The sequence below is a fragment of the Lagopus muta genome, chromosome 15 (assembly GCF_023343835.1).
Source record: "Lagopus muta isolate bLagMut1 chromosome 15, bLagMut1 primary, whole genome shotgun sequence".
Taxonomy (NCBI): domain Eukaryota; kingdom Metazoa; phylum Chordata; class Aves; order Galliformes; family Phasianidae; genus Lagopus; species Lagopus muta.
In genome coordinates, this window is record NC_064447.1 from 6,426,307 (window position 1) to 6,454,057 (window position 27,751).

The 27,751-nt window shown below is 40.5% G+C and overlaps 1 protein-coding gene across 2 annotated transcripts in view; it reads right to left on the reverse strand.

Moving 5' to 3' along the window:
* The window catches only part of CYTH3 (cytohesin 3), a 50,140-nt gene that overhangs the window by 5,754 nt on the left and 16,635 nt on the right, over nt 1–27,751 (reverse strand). The window contains exons 1-9 of one of the 2 annotated variants that reach the window (XM_048961185.1): nt 18,918–19,024; nt 17,396–17,478; nt 16,799–16,863; nt 16,296–16,362; nt 12,564–12,682; nt 9,970–10,050; nt 7,962–8,074; nt 5,861–6,009; nt 4,944–5,055 (exon numbers count right to left, since the gene is read on the reverse strand). In XM_048961185.1, coding sequence (XP_048817142.1) covers nt 4,944–5,055; nt 5,861–6,009; nt 7,962–8,074; nt 9,970–10,050; nt 12,564–12,682; nt 16,296–16,362; nt 16,799–16,836 — 679 coding nt within the window. In that variant the 5' untranslated portion in view covers nt 16,837–16,863; nt 17,396–17,478; nt 18,918–19,024. Of the gene's footprint in view, nt 1–4,943; nt 5,056–5,860; nt 6,010–7,961; nt 8,075–9,969; nt 10,051–12,563; nt 12,683–16,295; nt 16,363–16,798; nt 16,864–17,395; nt 17,479–18,917; nt 19,025–27,751 lie in introns of those variants that run through there. The other variant, XM_048961184.1, reaches the window with a different exon arrangement.

The window sequence follows — 27,751 nt, forward strand, 5'->3', positions numbered from 1 at the left end:
AAATAAAGAACTCCCAAACATACAGGCCGAGTTCCACCATAGCTAAACGACTTCAGGGTTGTGGCTCCACCTGTGCATCATCCATTCAGCAATCAGTCACTCTCATTATTCCTACTGTCTCCAAATAATTGGTTTTCCTACTGAACACCCTTGCATAAAATAGTTCTGTGAATACACACAAGGTTCCCATTTATTTAAAGTCATAAACAAATTTAAGAAACAATTTTTTAGCCAACTGCTCTTCTTCAGATAGTGGGAATTTTGTTGATACTCTGGATTTCTGTACTGAAGTTAAAAAGCAGTTCTGGGGATCTCGTTTTGTTTTAGATCCATAGACAAGCATTTGCAGCGCAGACCAAGTCCTGTTGCATGCTCCACCTTCCGTTCAGTCGGTTTTAGGACCTCAGGATAACGCAGTGCAAACACTGCAGCATCCAGAGGACTCAGACTTTTATGCTTCCACTACACACACACACATCTCAAGAAAAAATTAATCCGCAAGCAGGTGTGGTGAAATAAGAGAAGGCAAAATAGTGCAAGATGCAAAAGCTGTGACAGAATGGATGGTTGAGTGAACTGGAGACAGTGAGGGAAGAACTGGTGGCATTTTAGTACAACCACTGTGACAGGCACTTAAATAAGGCACTGCAGAAACATTCAAACTGGCACATAAGTCACTACAGAAATTCCCATTGCTTGACTGAGAGCTGGTTCAAGTAGCACCAGGTATTCGTCTGGGAACAGAAAGCCAACAAACCACACCCTGATTCACTTCTGGATCAATGAAAAAGCAGCAGACAAGTCAAGCTGATTGCTAGGGCAGTCCGTCCTTTCACTCTACCACCACGTTTTTCATGCAGTCCAAGGGTCACTGCACTGTTAACTGCTGCTCCCATCCCTCTCAGCCAGCCAGGTTCAGCTGAGTGCCATAACAAGAGCACAGGTGCCTGTTCCACCAAGCAATGCGTTACTCTTCCATAAAAAAGGCATCAAAGCAGGACTTTTTTCTTCCAAAATGATCAACCGTTCTCAAATATAAGCCTGTATCTCCATCCCAATACTCTGCTGCAGCTGTCCAGCAGAACAGAAACTCTTTAATAAACTTGAAGGGCAATCTGATCTGCACTCATCATGGTTGCAGGCATCCCTGTACAACGTGCATTTAATCTGCCCTTAACCATGGGCAAAAAGCAGGAAGCTGGTTGATAAGGCTGTACTGACCACAAACAGCACACAAGATTAATGTGTAGGAACTACTGATAACAAAATGTTATTTTTCTTGGCCAAGATTGCTGCGGGCTCACAAAACAACATCACAGTGCTTAGTGCTGTGCTCCCTGCCTTATTCCAGCCTTTTAAAGATTAAAGCTCAGAAGGCCTCATTTATCAGAAGAGGACCAAGGCAATCAGCATATGAATCCATACAGCTGTACAGAAATGGACAGATGCAGAGGTTGTACTTCTCAAAGATCCAGTTGATAAATTAAAATGCAAAGACATCTTAAATAACAAAGCAGTATCATCTTGTTAGCAGAATTCTAAGGGAACTACAGGTAAAGGCCATAACAAGGCCAAATGCAGACAAAGAGGGATACAGATCTTCTTTGCCTACATAACCCAACACAGGAATAATTTTTTTCCAGCTCTGGGTGACATGAACAGCACAGCAAGGTACCAGAAATAAAACCCACACTCAGGAAGGCCCTCAGCTTCCTGACTGCTGCTCCCCCGCCGGATTTGAGAAAAGCAGAGCCATCCTCCCAAGGACAGAAGCACTGCAACAAACACCACAGGCACAGCAGGCAGTGAGGCACCTGGATGAGCAACCACCTCTTGGTGGCTGCCTGATGGGCAGCCAAAGTTCACATCTCATGTCAGGCTGGAGTCACTTCCTGTCTTGTTCAGAAGAGCAACATCACAGCTTTCCTTTCCCCAGAGGAAATCACACACACCAAGCTACTTGCCAGCTGAAGCCATTTCAGACACAGAAATGCCCTCCCTGTTGCTGGGCAGTACCAAAAAGAATCTGTCCCCATCCATGTGACATCCATCCTCTAGTTGGTAAGATCCCCTGTTGGTCTTCTCCAAGCTCAACAGCCCCAGGTGTCTCAGCCTTTCCTCCTAAAAGAGATGCTCCAGGACTCTCATCATCTTTGTGGCCCTCCACAGGGCTCTCTCCAGTAGTTCACAACATAGGCTTATTAAAACCACCGACAGAAAAGCAACTGGCTGAGTCTAGCTAGCTAAAACCAGAGGTGCTGCCCAACACCCAGTTTGGTGCTTGAATTTGCACTGAGCCACAACTGAACTGAATTCAGAGCAGGAAGCTTCACAAAAGCAAGCATTTTTGAAACATGGCTTTCTAAAGCACAATGCCAGGCTCCAGAGCTAGGAAAGTCTTCAGGAGAAGCAAACTGTAGGACATATCAAAGATTGACAACATCTATCTCCTGCCCAAAGAATAATCAACATGGTGAGCTGGCACAAGGAGCCAAATGGGAAGAGACGCTGTAAGAAGTACAAAATAAGGACTTGAGAGACTCTGGATTTAAGGGCTCATCTTCATTGTTTTATATATTAAAAAAACTCTTCAGCAAATATTAATACAATGGAGCACTTAAACTCACAGCCTGGAATACAATCTCCATCAATTTCAGAATGTTTCCCAACAGAAAGGACTGCAGATGGTCTGTAGCAATGCAGACAGTGTGGATGAAGGCAGCATCCCCTCACTGTTTAAACCTCCTAGCAAGCAGGAAACTCAAGGGAGAGAAAAACAAAGAAAGAAGGAAAAAAGCACTGTTTATTTCTGGTCAATGCACACAACCCAGCAAAGTGCATTTGTGTGCACCCTATTCAGATAACCTGCTGCTGCGAGGCCAGGCTGCAGCTTGTAGTCCCATCCACATGTTTGCTGCTGGGTTTCCATGTGCTGCCTCTCATCACACCACGCTCAAAGCCAGAGCCAGAGATCACTTCTCCAGAAGCACCTGGCAGCTCTCAGCCACTCTTTTTTGTTCCATTTCTTTGTTCCTTCTTATTTGTTTATGTAGATCTCTCATATGTGTTCTGTTGACAACTTCTTCCATGGTGTATGGCTGGTACTCCTCTACACACACAGCACTCCTATTTATACTGTGTGCATAAACTTACGAGTGAACGGATATAAATGTGCAGTTTTCACTATATTCAGACAGTTTATTCCCAACCTCCAGAACATGCATTTTTTTCTACTTTGTCTTAAAAGCTTTTTAGCTGAGATAGCTATTGCCTCATACTATAACATGGAGAAAACCTGCAAAGTCATCTTTGAAACTGTAGCAGCTCAGCCACTGCCTGCCAAAATGAGCAAGGAATCAGCTCTGCTCTTTTTTGCAGTTAGACAAAGAGTCTCTCTATAGTGGAGAGGTCAAAACGAGACACTGCAGAGCACCTGAACAATTTACAAATAGCTGCTCATGTGTCCTTCCAGCAGCAGCACAACCGCTGGTTTCCAAACACCAGCAGAGAGAGCCCACAGCTCTCCCTTGCTCAACTTTCACCACAGTGCACAGCCCACCTCTCGCCCCAAGCGCGGATCCCTCTTCACACTGCAGTCACCATTCTCCAAGCGTGAAGTGCCCTCTTCTTTAATAAGTTCAAGTGGCCTAACACTGGCTCCAATGCAGTGTGTCACTACTGGCTTTGTAGAAAAGAGATTTATTGCATCGGGAAAAAAAGCAAATGAAAAAGACAAATTTTACTGCCTTACAGAGGAGAAGAGTCCCTGAGCACAAGTAAAGCTGATGGGATTCGTTTGTTTAACTGAGGCCGTAGCACAGTGCAGTGCCAGGGGACTGCAAATCACCAAAGGTTCCAGCCCCCCTAAACTTCACACTATGTTAAGATGTATTTGGTTGCTCAGTAGGATGTTTACAAAAGAAAATACACAGGAAGAGGAGCAGCTTTGATGTATGTGTAGTTCCAATGCAGTCAGGTTTTTCCAAAATTCTAATGTACAGATGTACAAGTGACAAAATCACTCTGGATCTTCATTGTAAGAGTACAAAATGTTTTTCTCTCGGTCAAAATTGTTCTTCTAGTTATATTCTTCAGTGAATGCAGAAAAAGTCGTCTCTATTTTTCTGCTTTCTGCTTAAACACCTTCTTTTGCAGAAGACACTTGCACATGAGCTAGACACTCATGCCAGCCTTTGTGGACAGAATACCTCTGATGATACTGTTAGTGACACCGAGTGAAAAAGCAAAATGCTACAATAAATTTAAGAAAAAAATAACTAAGAAAACTAAAAGAAAACAACAACAAAAGAAAAAAAACCAGAGGAGGGAGGAGGAAGAAAATAAAAGAATGAGCAACTGAACAAGAGGGCACTGGAAAGCAATCAGATACGTACCTCCTAATGCAGAATAAGCAGAGACAGCCAGTCACAGAACAGAAAGGTGATAGGTCATAGGCCATAAGGAAAACAAGAAGGCACATTTAAACCACTCATTAAAAAATCATAGCCAAAACCAAACCAAGAGAAACTCACAAATAATATGGAAAAATAAAGACACACAAAAATAACTCTTTGACAAGAAATCCTGTTTTTGCACACAGAAAACTGAGCTGAAATTTCACGAGTTCTGTGCAGTGACTACATGGAGGTTTGGCTGTTATCCATCACGGCACCACACCGAGTTTCCTTTCTGTTGCTGAGTTTTCAGTTCTCAGATACCAGAAACAAAACTCCAAAGTCTGAAACAAGATTGCTGGTTTGTATACGTGAAATAAGGAGTAACAACCTTCAGTTGTAAAGGAGTTACTTATTGTGGCTTACACATTTTTAAATGTAAATTACAGCGTGAACCGTATTACACTGATAAGGAAGCAGCTGGACACAGAAGCAGCAGACACACAAACAACGAACAGACACAGCAGCCAGGCTGCTCTCAGAACTAACCTAATTTCAGCAGCCAACCTTCTCTATCTGGATTAAAAAATGTATGCGTTAGATCATTTCCATCATCCTCTGGAATTTTAAATGGCTCATTCTTAATACTTTCATATAAATTCTAGAAGAATGAAAAAAGAGGAAAAAGACCTCGTTAGTAATATCCATCAGAAAGTACAACAATGTCCTACTGCTTCTCAGTTTCTTTGTACAAAAAGCAAAGGAAATACTGCCAAAAATTTCTAGACCATCCATTCCCAATTGTTGTTCACTTCTCTGATTAAGTTTGCTTTTAAATTACTTTCTCTATAAACACTCTCTCTAGATTTTATAAGTACTTCCCAACAAATACATTTTTATTTCAGAACTCAGTATTTCAGAAGTTTCAGCTTCGCAAATCGTTGTAATTTAGCAGAACTGTTGCCAAACAAATCTGGGTTTTTAGAAAATACTTCAGATCATCACATTGTGTTAGAGAAGTAAATAGCTTTACTGTTAGCTCAGGGGAGAGGAGGAAACTCCACACCACATGTGGGAAGAATAGAAAAGCAGTAACAAAACAGTCATTTTTTCATTATTATTTAACTATTTTTCCTACTTTCTCTGGCTTATCTAGAAATAGAATTCTTTCCATAAGAAGCCAATTCCATAAGAACACTGTCACAAGGATACTACTGAGAGACATACAGAGGACTTCCAATGCAATCTCTTCTCAACATAAGATCAAGATTAGAGACAACTAACTGAAAGAGACCATGGATATCAATGGATGGTTCCTTCAGTCTCTCAATTGGTTCTGCATGGCAGAAAATGGGTTTTTTTTTTTTTACTTCCCTTGAGAAATCAGTCTGAAAACTGTTGCATATGCATTAAGTTTCCTATTAAAAAACAAAAAGCAGCCCCTTACCTTCACCATTTTCACTTACCCGTAATAATTCTTCTGGAAGGTCTCCACCTTCATTAATTCCACGGTTCATAGAAATAAACCTCTCTACTGTTGGCTTATCTCTGACATTGTGGTTGTGCAGGCTGGTATTTAACATGATGATTGCAAACGACAGCACATAGCACGTATCTGAAACCAGATTGGAAAAATGAGTTACTTTTCTATGATGTCTACAGTAGATGCTATACAGGCTTGGTCCATCAGACATCAATTCAAAGTGCCTCCAAAGTTTTACCACAGACACCCAGAGGAAGAACAGTCTCTTCAAAATAATGCTCGGACTGCATGTAAATAAAACTGAAAATAACATTTGACTCAATTTCTTGGCATACAAAGGTGCCAATATCAAAGGATAACAAAAGAGATCTTATCATGCCCCTTGATGTGGTTGTGACTGTAGAAAGCTCTCCCAGAATTCGAACAAGATCATGCATAAGAAAACAGAGGATGGAAATCTCTCTGCTACATTAAGAAAAGACGTGTTTGCATCTTCTGTATTTTGTTTTCAGTAAGAATTTCCCTCTGTAGCTGTTGCTGACCTTCTTCACGTTAACCTTTTCCTTGCCTACTTTCTTACCCTCGAATCAGGTGATCAGAAGGAAGCTCCACACACACATAACTGAACAGACCAGCAGTGCTAAGACACTATGCCATTCTGTGCAGGATGGGAGAGCTCTGTTGGCTTTTTATGGCCTAAGTACCTCTAAAGGATGTACTTCAATAGAAAACTGAGCTGCATCTCTAATGGAGGTAAGTCTTTGATAAGCAGATTGCTATAAAGAAAAGATACAGTTCTCCTAAGGGAAAAGCTGGTGACTTCATATGTAATATATAGCTACACAATCTAAATCTCCCCTCTTTCAGTTTGAGACCATTTCCCCTCATGCTGTCACAACAGACCCTGCTGAAGAGTTTGTCCCCTTCTTTCCCGCAGCTCCCCTTTAGATACTGAAAGGCCACTCTCGGATCTCCCCAGAGCTTTCTTTTCTGCGTGCTGAACAGCCCCAGCTCTCTCAGCCTGTCCTTGTAGGGAGGTGTTCCATCCCCTGGAGCATTTCTGTGGCACTCCCTGGATGTGCTCCAATAGACCCATGTCTCTCCTGCAGTGAGGACTCCAGATCTGGACACAGTACTCCAGGTGGAGTCTCACCAGTGCAGAGCAGAAGAGCAGATCACCTTCTCTGACCTGCTGGCCAAGATTCTTTGGATGCAGCCCACGATATGATTGGCTTTCTGGGCTGCAAGACACTTTGCTGGCTCATGCCCAGCTTACCATCCCCCAGAACTCACAAGCCCTTTTCCTCAGGAGCTCATCCTTTCATCCCACTGCTTGCACTGATAGTGGGGATGGCTACAACCCAGGTGTAAGACGCTGCACTTGGCTTTGCTGATCCTCATGAGATTCTCCTGGACCCAGTAGGGAGATAGTGAGATATCTAACACTAGAATCCTAGTTCTCAAACACCCAGTGCAGTGCTGTAATACTACAATGTGATGGAAAGTATAGCAAAGTGGCACAATCTTAGGAAGCAGCAAATGAGAACAAGCCCAAATGCAGCAGCTGTGAACACAGAAACAAAGGAAGAAAAACTGCTTACCTTTGGAAGGCTTCTGGTAGGCAGGGATCTCCAGCAAGATACCCTCATCTCCACTGCTAACCCTTACACGAGGCCTGGGAAGGGGTGGATCCTGGCTCCAGCCCTTCTGCTCCCTCAGGTATGTTGTAGGTACCTGAGCTCCCCTGGGTGGCCCTGCCTTCCACCAGGTGTCAATCACTGGTTCAGGCTGTGATTCAGCATTTCAGCTACACACAGCCAAAACAGCCTGGTGACATTTCTAAAGTGTGTCTTATGCTCACATTGGTTTACACATTAATGGCAGAGTTTAGTAAGTGGAAATGAATACTGACCATCAGCTTGTACTTTCCAGATGTGAAATATAAAATCAGATAGCAGCATTTTCACAGTTCTCAGGAAATGATTATTCTACGTATTATTTTATTTTGAACTTTCAAATTAGCCACTGTTTCCTTGCACCAGATACAGAAGCACATTAACATTCTAACATCATTTATAACTAACCTGTAGACTGAAAAACTCCTGGGTTACAAAGGCAATAGCGTGAAGCAAAAGCTTCCATCATACGATCAATTTTCTGAGCCTCTCCTGGGAGTCTGAAGCTCCACAGAAACTGCCTACAGAAAAGAAGAATCACTGTTAGGCTCATTCCAATATTTACATATTAAGCATCTATTGCTAATAATCAGACACAAAACCCAGCAATGTGGATATAAAACGTCCTAGAAATACGGTCTCCATTTCTCAACAAACAAGTCAGGAGCTATCATAAAGCAACATGCACAGATGGCTAACCCAGAAATTCAGCCAGCAACACTGCATGCTATCAGGCAAGGTAATATGGCAGTTCATATTCTGAGACTCTCTTTTTTCAGGACTAGTAAACAATTTTCTGTATGCATCCCATTTTTCCATGAGAATACTACAGAGGAAAAAAAACAGTTCAATCCTCCCTGGGATTCCTGTCTACTAAGAGCAATAAGCACTGAGCTAGACTTTACTTACAATGTAGAAAGAAACAGGAGATAAAATATTTCTGCTCAGGGAGAGAAGGAAGGAGTACAGCAACACTTATTATCTTTAAATGAATTAATTAAACATTAAAAAATGAAAACAACTACAAGAGAAACATCAGTGCATGGAGAGAAGTGCTGCCTGTCAAGTGTATGTTGCCCTACAAAGATCAGACCCAGAGCTTAAGAAGAAAGACTGACAATATCATCATCTCAGTAATTTTGTAACATATGCAGGAGATCAGCATGAACTGAAATAGAATTTTTACTTTCCTAGCTTACTGTTTCTATATATGGGTACACTGGAATGCATACAGGACAGAAGTCTTCACAAATTCACTTTCAGCAAATGGTGAAACTGAAAAGTTCCAATTAACTGAGTCACTCGTTCTTTTCTTTTTTAGCAAAACAACCATCTAAACTAAAACAGGACCTAGAGCAGCAAAGTTACATGCTCTGCCATGCAAAAAACAATTCCATATTCCCTGTACAGTGGGTGCCAATATAATACCCACTGCCTCCTGTTCTCGTAAGTTTCCATTTTAGGACTTCATATCAAAGAGTCACAGGCCATCCTTAACTTGGTTATACTGTCTTTTACTCACCTTGTACAAGGTTCCAACCCAGATCACGAATTTTGTAAGCTACCAAAATACAAACATTTAATAGTAGCAGCTGCTAAGGTAGAATAAAATCGAGCCTAAAGTTAAACTGAGTAAAAGAGATAGGGATATGAAGCCTTCCAGAAAATCTGCATCAGCCAGAGCCTTAGCTTACGCCTCAGGCAGCTCAGGCTAACATCACCACATCACTCAACCGTAGCAAAGCTGTTCTGACTCCACATCACAAGGTGCTGCACCAGAAACAAAGATCACATGAACATTTCTATTTATCTATTGTCAGGGGAGTCACTTGAAGCAATGAGACTGGCAGAAGTGTATTTCACCTTAATTTCCTGGATTAATTGTGGATTTCCATAAGCAACACTGCATGCTTCACAAGGTAACTCCATGCTACCATCTCAGAGAAATCAAGTTTACACACCAAAGGAAAAAAAAATATTACACTTTTTTTTTTCTTCACATGACAGGTAAATATGAATAAAGTAGGAAGAAACTGCTCGTACCAAAGTCTACCTCTGTGCAACTGCACATAAACAGTAATTCTGGCCTGCAGTGCTCTTGCACCCATAGGAACAAGTGGAAGAAACGGACGAAGAAGGGGACAGCAAAGAAATTGATCTGTTTGGCTGGGGCTTTGTTTCAACCCATCTCTGTGCTGAGATATAAAACTGTCTTCAAATGTTCACATTTGGCAGGCACACCAAAAAGGCACAGCTACAAACAATTGGAGGTGCTAAAACAGAACCGCCTCTGCTAAGCTGCCTAGTGAGGTACAGAGTCATGCTGTGTTACATCAGCTTTCTGACAAGTACAACACAGTGACTCCTATGAATGTGCAATTTAATGCAGGAAGAAAAACAGAAAGACTTTACTCACCGTAAGGCTTGTACAAGATTGAGATCAGCAAACTCATGGAGTTCAACAAAAGCCTGAAGAACTTTAATATTAAATTCATCTCTGTGAAAGAGAAAAATGGAAATAAACAATTACAATGCTGAACTTCAAAGCCTTCTTAGTTACCTCTATCTTTTTCTTATAGAATAAGCAAACAAACAGATTATACTGATCAAACCAAACAAATTGTTATCACATTCAATTTTAATTGCTTGTGTTTTGCCCATTTCTGCTAGCATTTAAAAGCTAAGCTATCAAGAGCCACTACACCTGAACAGGTTTTATCACTGCTTTTTTAAATGCCCTGAAAGAGGCCTGTCTTTCTTTGCTTCATAATTGTTATTCTTGCACCTACCCTCACAGGGGAAAATATTTGATAAATCTATTCAGTACAATAATCTTTTGCAGCAATTGTGTCATGAACACTTGAAACAACAGTTAAGGTAGGATTAATTTCTTTAGCCATACAAAGTAGGACAAATAAGCCATACTCCAACTGCTTATAAGAAGAGCTTTTTCAAAGAAGTACTTAATATGTACCAAATTCTTATTCTATTCTCCAAAATTGTTACAGTGGAAGCTTACTAAAAGCTTTTGACTTGGCTTGCTCCCAGCTATCTTTGACATCATTATGCAAAGCATGAGCCCAACTATGCTGTAATACAAGGTTATTTGAATGCAAAAGTTATTTTTAAAGGCTGATAAACACAAAATGATTTGAATGCAGATAGAATTTAGTCTACACCACCACTACGTTCATATGCCTGAAGCAGAAAGGTTTGTGATCCTCAGGGTGTGCTTTAAATACATAATCAAGGCAGAATGTTGCCTATCAGCCTCCACCCAAAAATAGAAAGGTGTGCATTCACCAAGAATTATCTGTTGTGTTACTGACTAAATGCTTGTAGCTAATCTGTAACTCACAAGCAAATACTTGAAAGCAAACCATTTATTAAGATGTTTCCAGACTGTTCAGACAACCACAGAGCAGCTCCATCAAGCAAGAAGAAGCAATTCTCATCAAATTCAGTATTATCAGTTGAGCTCCATGCTACGTTGCAGAGCAGTGAATTCGTATGAAGTGCAACTGCACAGAGCACTCAATAGGGCTGCTGTGTTATCTTAAGCCAAAGATGCACCTTGCCTACATGTACACAAAGCTGCAGTAATTCAGCACAAATACTCTAATTTTTGCTTTTTTTGGTTCTAATGTACATTGGATTAAGAGTCATGCTTTGTCATGTGAGGAGAAGCTTTTCGTGCAGCTCCAACTCTGCAAATATAGAAAAAGATCCTTTTCACAATTCTCCTCAAATTTTAGCACCAACTTAAAGATTCATTAAAAAAGAATTTTTTCTTTTTTTTGCTATTCAGTACAAATCACTACAATTTCTCATATTTAAATAATGAAAAATCTAGAAGATGGTCCTGAAATAATAATACATCTTTGAATTTGATATGTGAGCAGCAATGTGAGCATTCTGCAGTACACCAGTGGGACTGGTTGCACTGGTGAGATCCTCCTGCACGAGCACAGATTGCTTGGGAGCACAGGCTTGGGAGCAGAATACTGGAAGTATTTCAGGAGGTAGAGCATAACTCTAAAAAAATGCATACAGATTGTCTTATGCAAGCTTTGTTACAATTTAGTAGATATTAACATACAAGTAATTGCACAACGCTACCCAAATATTCAACATCCTAATGCTTTCATATTGAAATTGCTCAGTGTCTACACACATGGTCCAGAAACTGCACAGAAAACCTTTTCAAAAATATATGTACAGCAGTGAAAACTTTCATTAAGCTTGTTGCTGTCAGGAGGAAATAGTGCACCAACTAAGCTGCTGATGCTGTAAAGAGATTACAGATGTCTCACGAGGATCTGCCAGAACACATCACTACAGCAGCAGATCCTAAATGAGTCAGCTTTTAAACCTCCCTAACTGGCATCAGAACCAGCACATGTTCAAGCACGCAGATGGCACGTACTCCAACCTACCTGCTACTTCTATCTCTTGCTGCTCCCTTTCCCAAAATCCATTCCTGGGCTGCACCTCAATGGAAGCAATTTGCATTTTATTGCATTTCACACATTTATTGTGCTAGAACTGATGCAGCTGCTCTGAGAGATGCCTCCTTACTAAGAGGAAGGCTGGTACAGGGATGACACTAAAACCTGCTTACAACTACTGTCCCAGGAATGATCCATTCTAATAAGTAATTTTCTTCCTATCAATTATTATCAGTTGTAAGCCACACCTTGTCTAGGGACGGTGTCAGGAATTACTAAAACTGTTAACCATTCCAAAAGCTTATGGTATTAAATTCTGCTTTAATGCCAAATTTAAGGACATTTTCTCAAAATGGTAAGTTACAATGAATTAAATATTATTCAACAATGGATTCATTTAAAAACAACAACTAATCAACATCTCATAGGTTAGCATTACTTCCCTCTGTAGCTTTTCTGCATCCGTGAGGAGAAGCTTTTTGTGCAGCCTCTGAAGGGGCAGGTAACTCCTCCAATTGCTACGTGTGCTTTGTGAGCAAGATGAAGTTTCAGTATTATTTACCTTTCACCGAGGTAATCGCCAATTACCGTTTTATTTAATCCTTCTCCTTTGTAAAGGAACTGTGCAATGTCTTCTGCAGTGTTCTGCAAGAGGTCGTTTTCTATCAGAAACTGTATTCCCTAGGAAAAGCAATTTTAGAGGAGAAGGAATATTAGGTTTTTTTTCCCCACAGCATTTATGTAAATACTGCTCCTAACATTTGGCATCAGTACAGTGTCACAGACATGCACGCAGCATGTAAGAGTTAAATTAGTCTACAGTTGTTTTTATTTCTCCATTTTACATGAAATAGTAAACAAATGATTGTTTTTTTCCCAGGCAGATAAGCAGCATTTTGTACTGGTTGGCAGATATAAAAGGGAACACATTTTTAAGGCAAGAAGTACCAGGTGGCAGTTTGAATTCTTTAACTACAGAAACATCAAGTATTGTCTTAACAGGTAAATGTAAGTTGGCCTGCCCAGCACACTGCATAAATGTCTGAAGATAATCTGTAAAATCATATAACAAAGAGGTATGCAGGAATGACTTAATCACCACCATGACAAAAAATAAAGCATTTGCAAACTGCACCCTGGAACATCAAGCCACTACTTGCAGGAGAAGTTATGGCTGAAGATACTGAAACCAGTTGAAAGACTTTATGCTGACTCTGGGGATTGGCTGACTGCAAACGTGCCTGAATTAAAGCACTCACAAAGGGCTGCCCGTGAAACCTCTCGGGCCTCTACTACAGAGCTTCTACAAAGCCACGAGGAGCCTTACCCCAACCTCAGTGCACACCTGATCGAGGCCCTGATTCCTACACTTCTCTGAATCACTGGCTACAGAACTTGCCCGCTCTGAGATCCCCAGAAAGCATTTTGCAAAGCAGGAAATAGAGGAGTCTATGGGTTATTTGAAGTTTACATAAAGGCTGGAAATGACGTCCACCACTCTGTAGATCATGGACAGCTCTTTACATATATATATGATTTATTTTAAGCTTTGATACTTCATTTTCTGTGATAAATCAGGACAGTAAATTGACTTTTTTTTTTTTTTGGTCAGGCAGATAATAATTTATTATACAAAACCAAAGTCTTAAATGCAGCTCTCTCCTAACAATTTCATCGTCTGAAACTCCGTTTCATCACATGCTGGTACTATGACAACTTGGTGCTTTTAGAAGTCATTTCAGAACAGATGTGATTTCATTGCAAAGGAAACATCATTTTTACTCTGAAGCAGTAATAGCTGAGATCTCCTCAAAACAAATCAGCTCAAGCATATTTGATAACATTTGTGCAAAATCTTCACCCGACGATGAAACATACCGCTTTTTTTCTCCATATCAACACAAAAAGTTTCTCAGATGTGCCAACCAAGAACAAACCCTCCTTCCAACACACAGCAGAAGTCGCAGCTGCAGGTTGCTTTGCTCAACACCCAGACTGCACTATTCATGTTTAATGCAGACTGCCCATAGAGTTTGTACAAGTTGTAAGGTTACTGAAAAATGGAAATGACTGGAAATGTGGAAAACAAAGGATACCTGCACAGAAACAGGAATCTGAGCATGCTGCAAAAATCAGTGGGTCTGTGGGCTTTTTTTGTTTGTTGGTTGTTGTTTTTTTTTTAATTCTTCAGATCTTTAAAGCAGCAGAAAAAAATCAGATAGACAGGAAAGGAATGTCTGGGACAACTCTCATGTCTGGAATACACTGTAAAATAGGTCAGCCAAACACTCATCAACTCCTCCACTATCTTTTCTCTTGGTGTAACTGCTCCTTATGAAGGCTGATATAAGACAAAAGGCAGTCATTTGACCTCCACACACACAGTCAGCATCACACAACAATTTGTTATTCACTAACAAATGCCATATGATTTTTAGGTTTGTTTGTTTTTTAAAAGCCTGTGCAATTAAATCTCCGAATTTCCTTTTTTAGAGCAACTTGCTGGTAAATTCTGCACTTCTTTAGATCCTGTTTTTGTCACAGGGAATCCATTTCCCGAGCCCACCACGGACAGCAGTGACACCCACTGCTAGGAATGCAAAGCACAGCTTCGTGTCCCCTGCACAGGGATTTCTGAAGTGCTTCTTGTTTTGTTTTGCTGTTTGTTGGTTGGTGTTGTTTTTCCCAAACTTGACCATTACAGCCCTTTGCCTGATGTAACCTAACTGCATCCAACACAGCTATTTTCAGCAACGACTTTCAGGTCAGGGGACAATCACACACCTTTGGGTTACCCCATTGGAAAACACAAAACTCCTCAAATAAAAATGATTAAAGAAATCAGCTCGATGTGCTGCTGCTACAATGAAAACACTACATCTATATTATTGGATTTTTAAGGGAAAAAAACCTTTGAGGATTCAGTGAATGTACTGTTACTCTGCTTCTTTCACATTCCCAACCACGGAGACCACCTCCCCTCCTGCTATGAAGGAGAAGCATTGTTGTCACAACGACCAGAAGTTCATTCTCTCATTCAGCATTAAAATAACATACATGTCAGCTGCCTGTAATTTAAAGTTGCAGCTCCTAACAGAGAGACAATCCAGCTTTGGAGCATCCAGCTACTGCAGGCCACCACTGATTTACAGACATTTTTAAGGAATTAGTACTCGAAGTCCATTTACCACATTTATATTACGTTACAGTAGTAATGTGGCCACAGCATCTGTTTACAGAAATAACTTTATCCCATAAAAAGAGTAGCAAAAGTAGTTAACACTGGAACGAAGGCAGCTTGCATCACTGTGTGATTTTGCCACAAAATTCTAGGAGGCAAAAGAGCTGGAGGAAAATAACAGTCAGAATATCAGGGATATTCTGCCCTCAACAGAGCTGAAGTCATACAGACATCAGAACGGGAAAGAAACATAGCAGCCATGGTCACCAGCTTGAGAAGGGTTCAGTATCACAAAATGCTTCAGTGTTTTTACTAAACTGAAAGCAGCCAGAAGAACAGCAGCCGTTGCTTCTCTTGGACATTACAGAAAAGCCATCAAATCATAACTGACATCAATACAATTTGAAAGAAGAACAAAGCTTAAACGCTCTCAAGAAAGTTGTTAAAGAAGATTCTTCACAAATGAAGGCATTTTGCCTGCCAGTGTTTGCCCAAGCAACATAAGTAGGTATCTGTGTTATGTAAGTGTACAGACATATAAATGGTCACATGTGAATTTTTCACAAACAGAATTTGGATATGCAAATATAAGAGCCCATACGAGAATAACTAAGAAGCGAGTTAAAAGCATTTTGGAAGAATCAGAGGGCATTTATAGAGATATATTTAAATCTATTACTTCACTGGTAGCCAAATTTCTAAGTACTTTTAGAACTGTTTGACGTGTCAACACAGAACACACTCTATCAGGTACAAATAATCTCCCTGAAAGCCACTGCAATCAACAGCTGGCATATTTTATTGTTTATAAACACATTTTACTTCATATATATATACATGTATATGTATATATGTATATATATATATATATATATATATATCTCTATATAAAAAACCATGTTTTAAGTGAAAAAAGCACACATGGTTGGCAAACGACTAAACGACTAAATTCACCTCCTGCTTCATGTATGAAAAGGATACACAAATAAGGGCTGACCATTTATATAATCTGAATGTTTGAAATGCTGTAAGAAAACAGACTGTATTTGCCATAGATCATTTTAGAAGCAGAAGCCTGATTCCAGGCAAACAATACAATGGTAACAACTCTACCTTCTTAGGGTCCATGTTGAATTTCTTCCTTCCCATGGCTATTTGCTTATTTCTCTGTGTCGTTTTGCTACACGTGGAGAAAGGAGAAAGAAAAAAGAAAAAAGCAATTCTCAATTATTCTTCTACAGCAGAACAATTTCTGGATAAGTTTATTTTAATTTGCATTTTGACTACTTCAAATTTTCTGTCACGACAAAACTGGGACATTCACTTTGTGTAAGGGGGAAAAGTAGGTTACTATTTACTGCTACTTCAAATGATTGCAGCAGTGAACTGCTCATTATTAGTTGGACAGTTTCAAATACTGCATTCTGTTCAACCTGTTCTCCACCTGAACATAAGACAAACCTGAATGGGATAAAGTCAAACTTATGGCTCTTTGTAACAGACAGAACAAAGGTGACCAAAGGTTTATTTAGCATAATACCCACTTTTATTTTCTGTTCCTGGAATAGCTGTTTCAAGGAATTAATGAATCATGTCTGTATGCTGCCATTACTTACCTTTCTTCCACACTAGTCAGATTATCAATTTCTGTCATAACCTCCGCTATTTCAAATTTTAATCTCTGTCAAAAGAAGAAAGTAAACTGTTAATCCACATTAAAACTCATTTTGAAACTATCTGTCATGTACCAGCATAATCAGTTAGGTTTTATTTTCATAAATATTTACTAATCATCTGAAGAGAAGGGATAAATCTCACAGCTGGCAGTTGCAGACATGAATCTCAACTCCATGTGTGTGCTCCCATCAGAACATCAAGGCCATCAGTACCAACTCCAACACATTTATTTACCCACACTGTTCTCTCACTCCTATCCTGGATACAAACCTACTGCTTCTTGAGTCCCTGACTGCACAAAGCAATTGTGTACACATGCACACAAAGCATCGCATAGATCCAGAAGTCAGCATTTTAAAAGCACATAAATGAATCGTAAACCTGCTTGATAATTAACGAGATTCAGTTTCGGCCATTTGCATACTTATAAAAACATTACATATGGCTCACACCTACAGAGAGTGAAAAGTTGTGCTTTACTGTAATTTAATCTGCTGCAGCAGTCTCCTAGGGAATTCTATACACGAAGCAGTTACCTCAATATCATCAATCAGTTCTTTTTTCCTGCGACGAATATTTATAAGTTCTTCCCTTTCTTCTATGGAGAGGTCATCAGGCACTGAAATAGACCAAACGCACAATCTTTCAGCCTTTGCAAATATGCCTCATGGCAAAGAACCGAATAAACTTGATTAAGAAAAACAAGTTATTTATTTCAAGTTTGTGGTTTTTTTTCTAGCTGGGATTATATAGGGGAGTGGAGGTGGAAACGCATCCAAATTCACTAAATTCTACTTTATAAAATTGCAAGTAAGGCAATCAAATGAATGGCTAAGGACAGAATCGATCTTTAAAAGGAAACCAGACAATTTAAGGGAATTTTGTTGTCATGTAACAGGTGGGAAGATTTGGCTCTACAGCTTGATTGCCAAAATCAAGTCTGGTATCGTTCCAGTTATTTCAGTAATAGATCAAAATTCTTCATTTGAATAAATCATTCCTATGACATTTTCCAGAGGGAAAAGCCACAGAAAATCATTATCAAGATGTGCATCTTGGTGCTGCTGTTGGATATCATATTCGTTACCTGTCCTTACCAGATGAAGGTAAGCAGAACAGCACTAATACCCCTAACAGCAATCACCTTCCATCACCTGGATATACATTTTTATTCTTTTCAAATAAACATACAGTTACAATCCACCACTAAACACAGCTTATCACAAAGTTCTTCTTTTATGTAACACCACTTAAGTGAGTCTGAAGCATTTATATCAACTTTATCCATCTCCTTGGCTGCACAACAAACGTGTTACCCTGCTGATAAGCAATACTTGCTCCTGAAGATGCCGATGTTCTGCATGCAGCTCTGGCTGTCACTCACTCCAGCAGCAGCCCCTTCCCTTGTAGTTTCTGACAACTAACAAATCTGAAGTTATTTGCACAAAACCTCTGCTTTGCTTCAGCAGATTCTCCCCAGCAAGAATCTGGTCATGGATACACTCCATGCAGCATGAGCACAGTGACCACAACATTCAGCTCCTTCACAATGATCCTGTCATAACAGTTTTGATGCTACTTACTTTCTTGAAAGTAGCCCCTTAATTACAGAACAGTTTTTCCCTCCAGCTCAAATGGAACATCAAAAATAACTGTTAAAATACTTAAATGGTTCTGCATCAACAGGAACATGCAACAGTGCAGTCATATGAGAAGGTTAAAGCTGATCTTTGTCACATGTGCTCTTAGCAGACACAACAAGATCACAAGCAAAGATTCAGCTTGGAGTTTTTTTCAGACATTTGAAACACAGTCTCTATTCATATCTTAAAAACAAAATGCACTGATTACTTTTTGGACATCCAGTGGTTAAACTCCTTTCATTTTAGGATCTGAATCATAATACGCAATCCAAATGGCCACAGGCCTTGCTAGACATGAAGTAATTACATGAAGTGATTTCATTTAGGTACTCCAGCTACAGACATGATTAAATTACTTCCAGTTTAGGAAATGGCAATCTTCTGCTGAAAGAATACCAGACTTCAATATGTCTACCTGCTTTTTCCCTTCATCAGATCTGAAGTCTGCCCATTCCTAAAAGTTCTTTCCATGCCAATACTGGAAGGTTCTTTTCACATCCACCTTTACAAATCCACACGATGCCTATAAAAGGAATCACATCTTTGTCTCACACACACGTTGGAATATTTCAAACTACCCAACTCAGGAGATCCTGTGATTTATATGCACACTATGTACACATACCACAGATATTCCAATTAGTTAACTAGGATCTGAAAACAACAAGATCAATACTATAATCAATCACTTTCTTTGCTGTAAGTACATTCAAGTGCTACTAAAGCTTTTTTCAGTATTAGATCAGTAGCTGAAATTAGATTAGTTTTTGCAGTATCGGTATCAGTAAGAGACTTCCACTTAAACCTTTTTCCATAGCAAACATTTTGATAAATCTCACCTTCACTGGTAATACTAATTAGAATGCAAATGAAAAATAATCTTCAACTGTCAAACAGTTTGAATCCAGAGAGTGCTTGGTTTCTCTTCAAGTCACAAAGCCATTGCATTAGCTGCTTTCACAAACTCCTCCCAGTGAGTGCTGCTGCAGCTTCTTTCCGCTTAAGGCAGCACGCAATGAAAGCCTGTAAGTGTGGAATATCTGGAACAAGTGCAATTTGCAGAAGAAATCTGTGCTCCTGCTAACCAATGAAGAAAAATAGAACACCTCAGTCCTGTTCCTACAGCACTGCGAGACTGTCTCCTGTGTTTTTTCATTTCCTTTGATCACAGCAGCAACAGAGAGACAGTCTTCTGTCTCTCTAACAATACTGTTAGATAAAAAGGAAATAAACTGAATGGAGTCAGACTGTCTTTTGCATTAGGATATAATAAGTATCTATCTGCCAGATGCAAGACAAAGTAAAAATCTGCTGGAAAATTCAGAGTGCTCTTAGAAGACAGCACTCCTGTTAGCAGCAGAGAAGGGATGACTCAATTGTTGGGATGCTTCTCAAAGTGCACAGTCCAATGATCTTCATAAATTGGCAGATGGGGACTCATACCATACCCTGACTTTGAAGTATCAGGATCAATGTATGCAATTCCCAGGTCCACCCAGGATCATCCAAAAGCCAAACACTATGACTGAGAGCGCTGTGCAAATGTGTCTGGCAGCGTGGGGCTGTGCCCACTGCCCTGGGCAGCTGGGACTATGGCCAGCCGCCCCTGGTGCAGAACCTTTCCCTGACTCCCACCCAATCCTGCACTGATGCAGCTCCATGCTGTTCCCTCAGGCCCTGTCACTGCACCCACAGAGCACTGCTCAGCACTGCCCTCCACTCCCAAAAAGGAGCTGGGGCCTGGGGTCAGAATGGAGACTGAAAAACCAAATCAAGGAATCACCGTAGCCAAGTTGGGATGGATGAGGCTAAAAGTAAATAGGGACAAGCTGTAAATCTCAGTAGGAGGCTGGATACGTAAAAGGGAGGTACCAGGGCACCTGGCAGGGCTTTGGGAAGAGCAGGCCCAGGCCAGGGTGACTGCTGGGAAACACCAACATCAACACCACAGTACCGCAGTGGGCAACACAGGCTGGGGCTGGTTGGAATTCTCTTCACAGATGCAGAGTGCTTTGGGTTGGAAGGGACCTGAGAGATCATCTCGTGCCAACCATCCTGCCACAGGCAGGGACACTTCCCACTGGGCTGGCTGCTCCTTTCCCCATCCAGCACAGCTTGAAGCACTGCCAGGGATGGGGCATCCACAGCTCCCCTGGCAGCCTGCTCCACTGCCTCGCCACCCCCAGAGGAAACAAGTTCATCCCAACACCCAATCAGTATCCAGTCTCTTTTATTCTAAACTCACAGCCCTATCACTCAGTGACAGGACTCACATGTCCCATTACTGCCTTCCTGATAAAGAGTCCCCTCTAGCCTTCTCGGGCTGAACAGGTTTCCCTGGAGACAGCCCCAAAGCACAGCACTCTGTATCACAAAATCACGGTGTGTGACACCACTGGGCGATGGATTGTGACCTCACAGCCATCCGCTGCACATACTGGGGCACAGCAGAGTCTGGCCCAGCCGAGCGTGTACTACTGTGTTCTCTTCAGTTATTCTTCGCTTTTCTTTCATCTCTAGTGATTTGAAAACAACTAAAAAACCTTTAAAAATGCCTATCTGGTAGTATTAGTGTATAACAGCAAACAGTCCGTCTGACTTCGTGAGGTGCCTCAACAACCTGCAGTGCAGATAGTGAGGAGAGAGCCTAGAAATGGTTCTTCTTTGGAAATGAAACCCGTGGAGTTGATGTCCCCAGGCATTCACAGAAAACAGAACAAGCACTTTCAATGGCTCCACTGCAAAAAGAAAAATATTCATTTTATTTATTCAAAAATTTGAAAACCACAGGCAAAAAGTGTAACATCAAGGCTGACGTTAGACATACAGCAAGTGAACAGGAGACCAGATTTGGCTGAAGAGTACCACAGTGCCTTGAAACACCTCCAAAGTCCGAAGCAAATACTGCACATATGTGCCACAAGTGATGCCCACCCTGCCAAAACCTTTTTTTAATTTTTGTTAAGTTTGTGTTCATGCAACCCTCCACACACACATGCTCCTTTAGTGCATAATACCTATTTGCTCCGTAAGAATTTCCTACCTCACTTCTCTGAGGCATTTCCAAGTTCGTTTGTTTGGGGTTTCTTGCTTTTGATTTTCACTGATTCCAAACACAAAGCAGACAGGATGGGAGGAGTTAGCACGAACATTTTACATTTTTACAAACAAAGACCTGGATGGAAATGCATTTCAGTAGGGTGAACAAACTATCGTTTCATCATGCTTTTACATTATCTTCTAATCTTCAAATAAAGACTAATGTTCTATTTCGGACATGAGTCGTCCATGAGAAAACCTGGCTTACAAGGAGAGCCCTTCCTTTTCCTGAAACTTCAGAGTTTCAGGTATTACTAAATAGAAAGGCCATCAGCCTAAAGATCATTTTATTAAATAGGATAAACACTGTCGGAAGTACAAATTATATTCTTGGCCAAGTAGTAAAACAGAAGGAAAGACCACAGAGGATATCTTGCTAGTAGTAGAAACAACTGTAATTCTAGAACTACTGAACAGGTATTCCAACTTGGCCCATCTCGTATCAATTACAGTAACTGAACTAAATACATTTAAATGAACTTCCTACAGACATCGGAATATGCACTTTTAATGCAGGTTTGTCTGCACTAAACGTGTTACCAAAAAACACAAAACAGACTGTTTAGCAATCAGTGGTTTGTCATGCTACTGATTGTCTGATGCCACGTCAGTAATTTTTCTGCTACCAGCAGTACAAGCACAGTACCCAAACTCAAGCCCAGAACTCTGATGTTTACGAAGACATCTTACGTCTCACATCTCTCAACAAGCCCTACTAAAAAGCAGTAGAATCAGTTCACTTCTCAGATGCCAACACTGAAAGAATAGAAACATTTTAAAAATAAAAATAAACTTTAAAATGCAATTCTTAACATTCCTAATAATTCCTTCACATCATCATTCAGCTTTGTTTTGTGCTTCGTTTTCCTTCATTCATTAAGCATGAAGCAAGCTTAACAGCGTTATTTAAACGCCATCAATCCAAATACAGTATTTTTGAGAAAGCAGACACTAAATATCTAAGAAAAGCAAATCTTTGGCACATTGAGAATGAAACGACAGATCAACATCCCACAGCTCAGTGAAAATCAGGAGTGAATTTCCAAAGAAGAGAGAAAAATTTAGTACTTTCTCCGATACCTACATCTTTCCTGGTAGCAGAAACTAAATCCTTTCCAGTTCCCCATGTTATATGAACCATCAAAATTCCTGTGTTTAAACATTTTCACTTATTAACCTTTCATCTGACATTCGCTGATCAAGACATAATGCAGTTCTGCTTCACCACAATTCCCAATTTCAGAGTTCACTTTCTCAAGAGAACAGCAAAATAATCCAGAGTCAGCAAACATAAAAGCTCTTACAATATCTAATGACAGAAAACAAAACACTACTCTCTGATCTCACAAATCAACCTGACTACCTGACTCTTATGACTCAATTAAATTTTTGGTTTCAAAAATATTCTCCTCCTTTCACATCAGCCACAAACTGGTGGCATTAAGCATTTCCTTTCCTAGCAAATAAGGATTTGATGGAATTTCATTTTTCTGCAATTGAGGCATCTTACAAGCATGAAGATATTTACACAAGGCAAGGCTTAGAACTAAACAAATCTATCCTTACCCATGCACAGAATCCGTATAGTTGTTTCTTCTGGCCTTTAAAAATTATACACAGTCATCTCTTGAGAACAAACCTGATCATCCCAGGACATTTGTCTGAACGGATATTCTCAGGCTGCCCTCTCTTCCTTTCCCCTACACACTCCCTTTTTTAAACTTAATTATAGGAACATTCTCCAGCTTTCAGACAAGATGTATAAACAAAGCTGTGACCACTTGTGGCGATTAAAGATTCCAACAATGGTTTTGTAGGATATCCTCCTGACTGGATTTATTTCTCAGCATGAAAACAAAATATATCTGCATTAAATTCAATCAGTAAAACCAGCTGGATTTAGTTGCCACTGTTTTGTTTTTTTTTTTTTTTTTTAAACAATCATACTGGTTTAACCTTTGCTATTTAGTCACTGCCGACCACGTTCTAGCACAGCAGAGCTCATGCATCCATTAACAGAGAAAATAATCCTGTACACAATATCCTTTCACGTACAAAATCACCAGTTAGCAGTATGAGGAATTTAGGACAGAGGACTGAGGAGTATTGTGAGAGTTTCTGGTCATGAGGTACACTGCAACCAGAAGGCACATCGGTGGCAAACCCAGAAGAGAGACTCATACATCCACCTCTGTCATTGGTAACTAGTGGACAGCACACTGAGCAAGATGTTGCTGGGAACATTGTTCAGTCCTGGACAGCAATATATTTCAGACGCCAGTCATAGTTAAGATGCCTGTCCTTCTGGGCTTCAAATAATATGTGAAAATGCCTAAGTTAATATTAATCCTAATACCACATGAAAGTATGTTGTCAGGAATTGAAAGTTCTCCTGTAGCACGATCCGCTGAATTCCTAAGATTTACACACTGTTTTGTTTCCTCTGCAAAGCAGGTTGAATTACGCCAGTGATTCACATCCAGTGTATTTTTATTCAAAGAACAAAATCATAAGAAAGTGGAAATCCGAAATACATTTTTATCCTAAACAGAAAGCAAACAGCAGGCTACCAGCTGGGGCTGGAACGAGATGGTCTTTGAGATCCCTCCAACCCTCACCGTTCTCTGATTCTAATTGCTGCCAAGTATACCATTATTTCTTGTAAAAATCAATCATTACTTATTATAAGATATGACTTCAAATAACACAAGATTATGGTTTTGTTCCAGTCAGAAATGTTCACATATAATTGGTGTTAACACCCCTCATCAAGCAGAAAGTAGGCAATTCCAAAGTTGTACAAAAACAGGGTCTAGAATCCATCAAATTGAGAAGAAAACAAAACGAAACAAAAACCACCAGAGTTTTGGTTTCACTTATTACACACAGGAGAATGCTGCACTGCCACAGCAGCTGCAAATATGCTTATGCCTACAAAGCATATCCACAGAAAATGCACTTCTTGAACCTGATGGAACAGGAGTTTACAACAACCAAACGCAGCATACACAGATAATATGAGCAACAACAGCTGTGAAGAAAGGGAAGTGTGTCTGAAGGCTTTTTGCAGCTCACACAAACAGCTAACAAGCAGTGCTGTTTCTTGCCCTCCTAAAAGCACTGAAACACAGATAGGTACAAGTTGACAACAACTTTCAAATCTTTACCTTGCTACATAGATATAGCAACAGACACAACTGAAGAGACAACTGTATTACTTTTTAGTTCCTAATGATGCCCCCAACTCAGATACCTGCCATATGAAAGCTGTGTATGTTAATGAGCATTTCTTTATTATACCATTCATACCATCTGTATGAACAGGTAGCACTGAAGACCATGAGTACGTTACATTTACTCCTCTTCATCTTATAACCAATACTATACCTTAATCCATCATTTCAATGCATTTCAATTGGAAACCAATGCTTCATAACCATGAAATAAAAGAACCGCCTTCAAGCCGATGAAGGAACGATGAAGGAACGCGAGAAAAGGAAAACCTCACAACGACCAGCTCTGAGCAAGATGTCATGGGAAGAAAGGAGGTACCGGCTCCCCATGCGTCCCTACATCACTTTGGTACTTGCTGCTCCTCAATGTACAATCCTTCCTAGAATCCCCTTTTTCACCCCTAAAGGTCTGTTTTCTGCCGTGCTGCCCAACAGTTCCATGGAGGGACTGCAAAGCTGCCCAAGGCAAAGCAGCAGGCACAGAACAAACCCCTGGCAGAGGAGGGTATGGGACAGCAAGCCTTGCAATGCCAACCAGCCTAAAATCTGCTCAGCTCAGCCCTCAATTCCTATGCTCACAGGCTGTATCCTCTGAATCCTAAAAGTAGTTCAACCTGATATTAAAAATGGATAAGCATGGATTTCCTTTTAAGTACATTTTTCTTTTGAAGTTGCTCTGCTCTTGCTTCAATATCAGAAGATGCTTCTAGGCTAACTTTCCTTTTTAAAAATATGTAAATACAAATTACTGAATATGGAAAGAAAGCTGAGTTTAACTTCACACTGTACTTACCTAAATAAATTAATACTAGCATTAATAATATAAAGTGATAAAATATGCATGGTGATGCGTATTTTAAAAGTGCAGAAAAATTTTATGCTACCCGTTGCAGTTTTCATGGAAATAAATAGGAGGCATTGCTTTTGAAGTGACCGTGTCAGCACATGCCTTCTTTGGTATCGACTGCCAATTACTGTTCAGACAATCTGGTGAATCACCACTCTGACTGCAGTGCTATAGCTGCACGCTGTTAATTATGCCATCGTCTTAACATGATAGCCACACAGTAACAGAATAGCAGGGCTTGGAAGGGATGCCACTGAGTCCAACCCCCTGCTGAAGCAGGTTTCCCACAGCACGTCACGCAGGCAGGCATCCAGGCAGGTCCTGAACATCTCCACAAAAGGAGACTCCACCACCTCTCAGGGCAGGCAGCTCCAGTGCTCAGTCACTCTGACACTGCAGGAGTTTTGCCCTGCATTAGTGTGGAACTTCCCTGTTCCAGTTTGTGCCCGCTGCCCCTTGTCCTACTGCTGCTTGCCACTGAAAGGTGCCTGCCCCCCATCAGCTTGACTCCTGCACTTCATATGTTATGAACAGTGATGAGATCCCCTGTCAACCTTCTCTTCCTCAGACTAAAGAGATCCAGGTCTCAGCCCTTCTTCATACAGGAGATGCTCCAGGCCCGTAATATCTTTGTGGCCCTACGTAGTTGGACTCTTTCTAAAACATTACTGTCAGAGGAGCCAAGAACTGGGTACAGTATTCCAGATGTGACCTCACCGGGGCAAAGTAGAGGGGAAACATCGCCTCCCTCAACCTGCTGGCTACGCTCAATGTGCCCCAGGATATCCCTGGGTTTCTTGGCCACTAGGGCACATTGCTGCTCACTGCCAACTTACTGTCCACCAGCACACGCAGGTCCTCTCTGCAAAGCTCCTCCCCAGGTCAGTCCCTAACCTGTAATGATGCATGTGGTTATTCCTCCCCAGGTGCAAGACCCTGAACTTGCCCTTGTTGAACCTCATCAGCTTCCTCTCTGTCCAACTCTCTACTCTATCCAGATCCCACTGAATGGCAGCACAGCCTTCTGGTGTGTCAAATGTCTTTCAAAAAGGAAAACAGTAACAGGGCTTCAACATGGGCCAAATTTAATACTTCACAGTGCCAAGAACTAAAAGTAAAAAAATAAAAAAATAAATAAATCAGTCCTGTATTGTCTTGCTGTTTTAAGAACACTGATACATATATACTGTCTTAAAAGTTTTATTTGGCCTTCAAGTTTTAAGCAAAATAATTGCATATGATTTATTTTCTCCATCATGAATAATGGGGAAGGGTGATCAGAATCAGCTTTGTGTAGCAACACCACCAGTATACATACAGATGATATTACCACTCCAAAATTATGAGGCCTCAAGCCTTCATACTACATCAGATCAGCGGAACATTGTGAAAAAGAATCAAAATACTTCCTCCTCCCCATTCATATATATGCTGCAAGGCAGAGATTTGCAGATGATTTTGGAATAACTAAGTAATATTTTTCTTCCCTCCTGAGAACTCATATGCACAGAACTAGGGAAAAAATGGTTACTCAAAACTGCAGCTGAAAACAAATGCATTTTCTCTGATGTCTGCATTTGAAAATCTTTGTTCACAGTATATTTCATTATAGGTGTTAATAGAATATTTAGTCTTTATCAAGTCTGCAGATTCCCAATTTCTTCTGTTGACTTTCACAGCAAAATCCAGGTCACAACAAATCTCACAATTTTAGCTTATGTTTCAGCACTCCAGAGCAAAAGTTCTCCATCAGTGTTATCTAGGTGGTGAAAGGAACAGACTGCCATGCCAAGTATGCATTGCTAAGTGACTACAAAAGATACCACACTGAAATCCTTTACTCATTCCAGTGCAAAGGAAGGGCGGCAAAAGATCAGTGGACTTTGCTTGCTTATGGTAGGATAGTTCTGAAATTAGAAGATGAAGAGAGAACAGCTTTCCAAGAATAAGATCCTTAAAGCTGCAGAAGTTACACGTATCTTTTGGTACCTTTTCACTTGGGGTATCTACTAGTTAATCCAGTAAAAGTGTATTTTATCACATCACTACTAACCTTATATAGAGAATGAG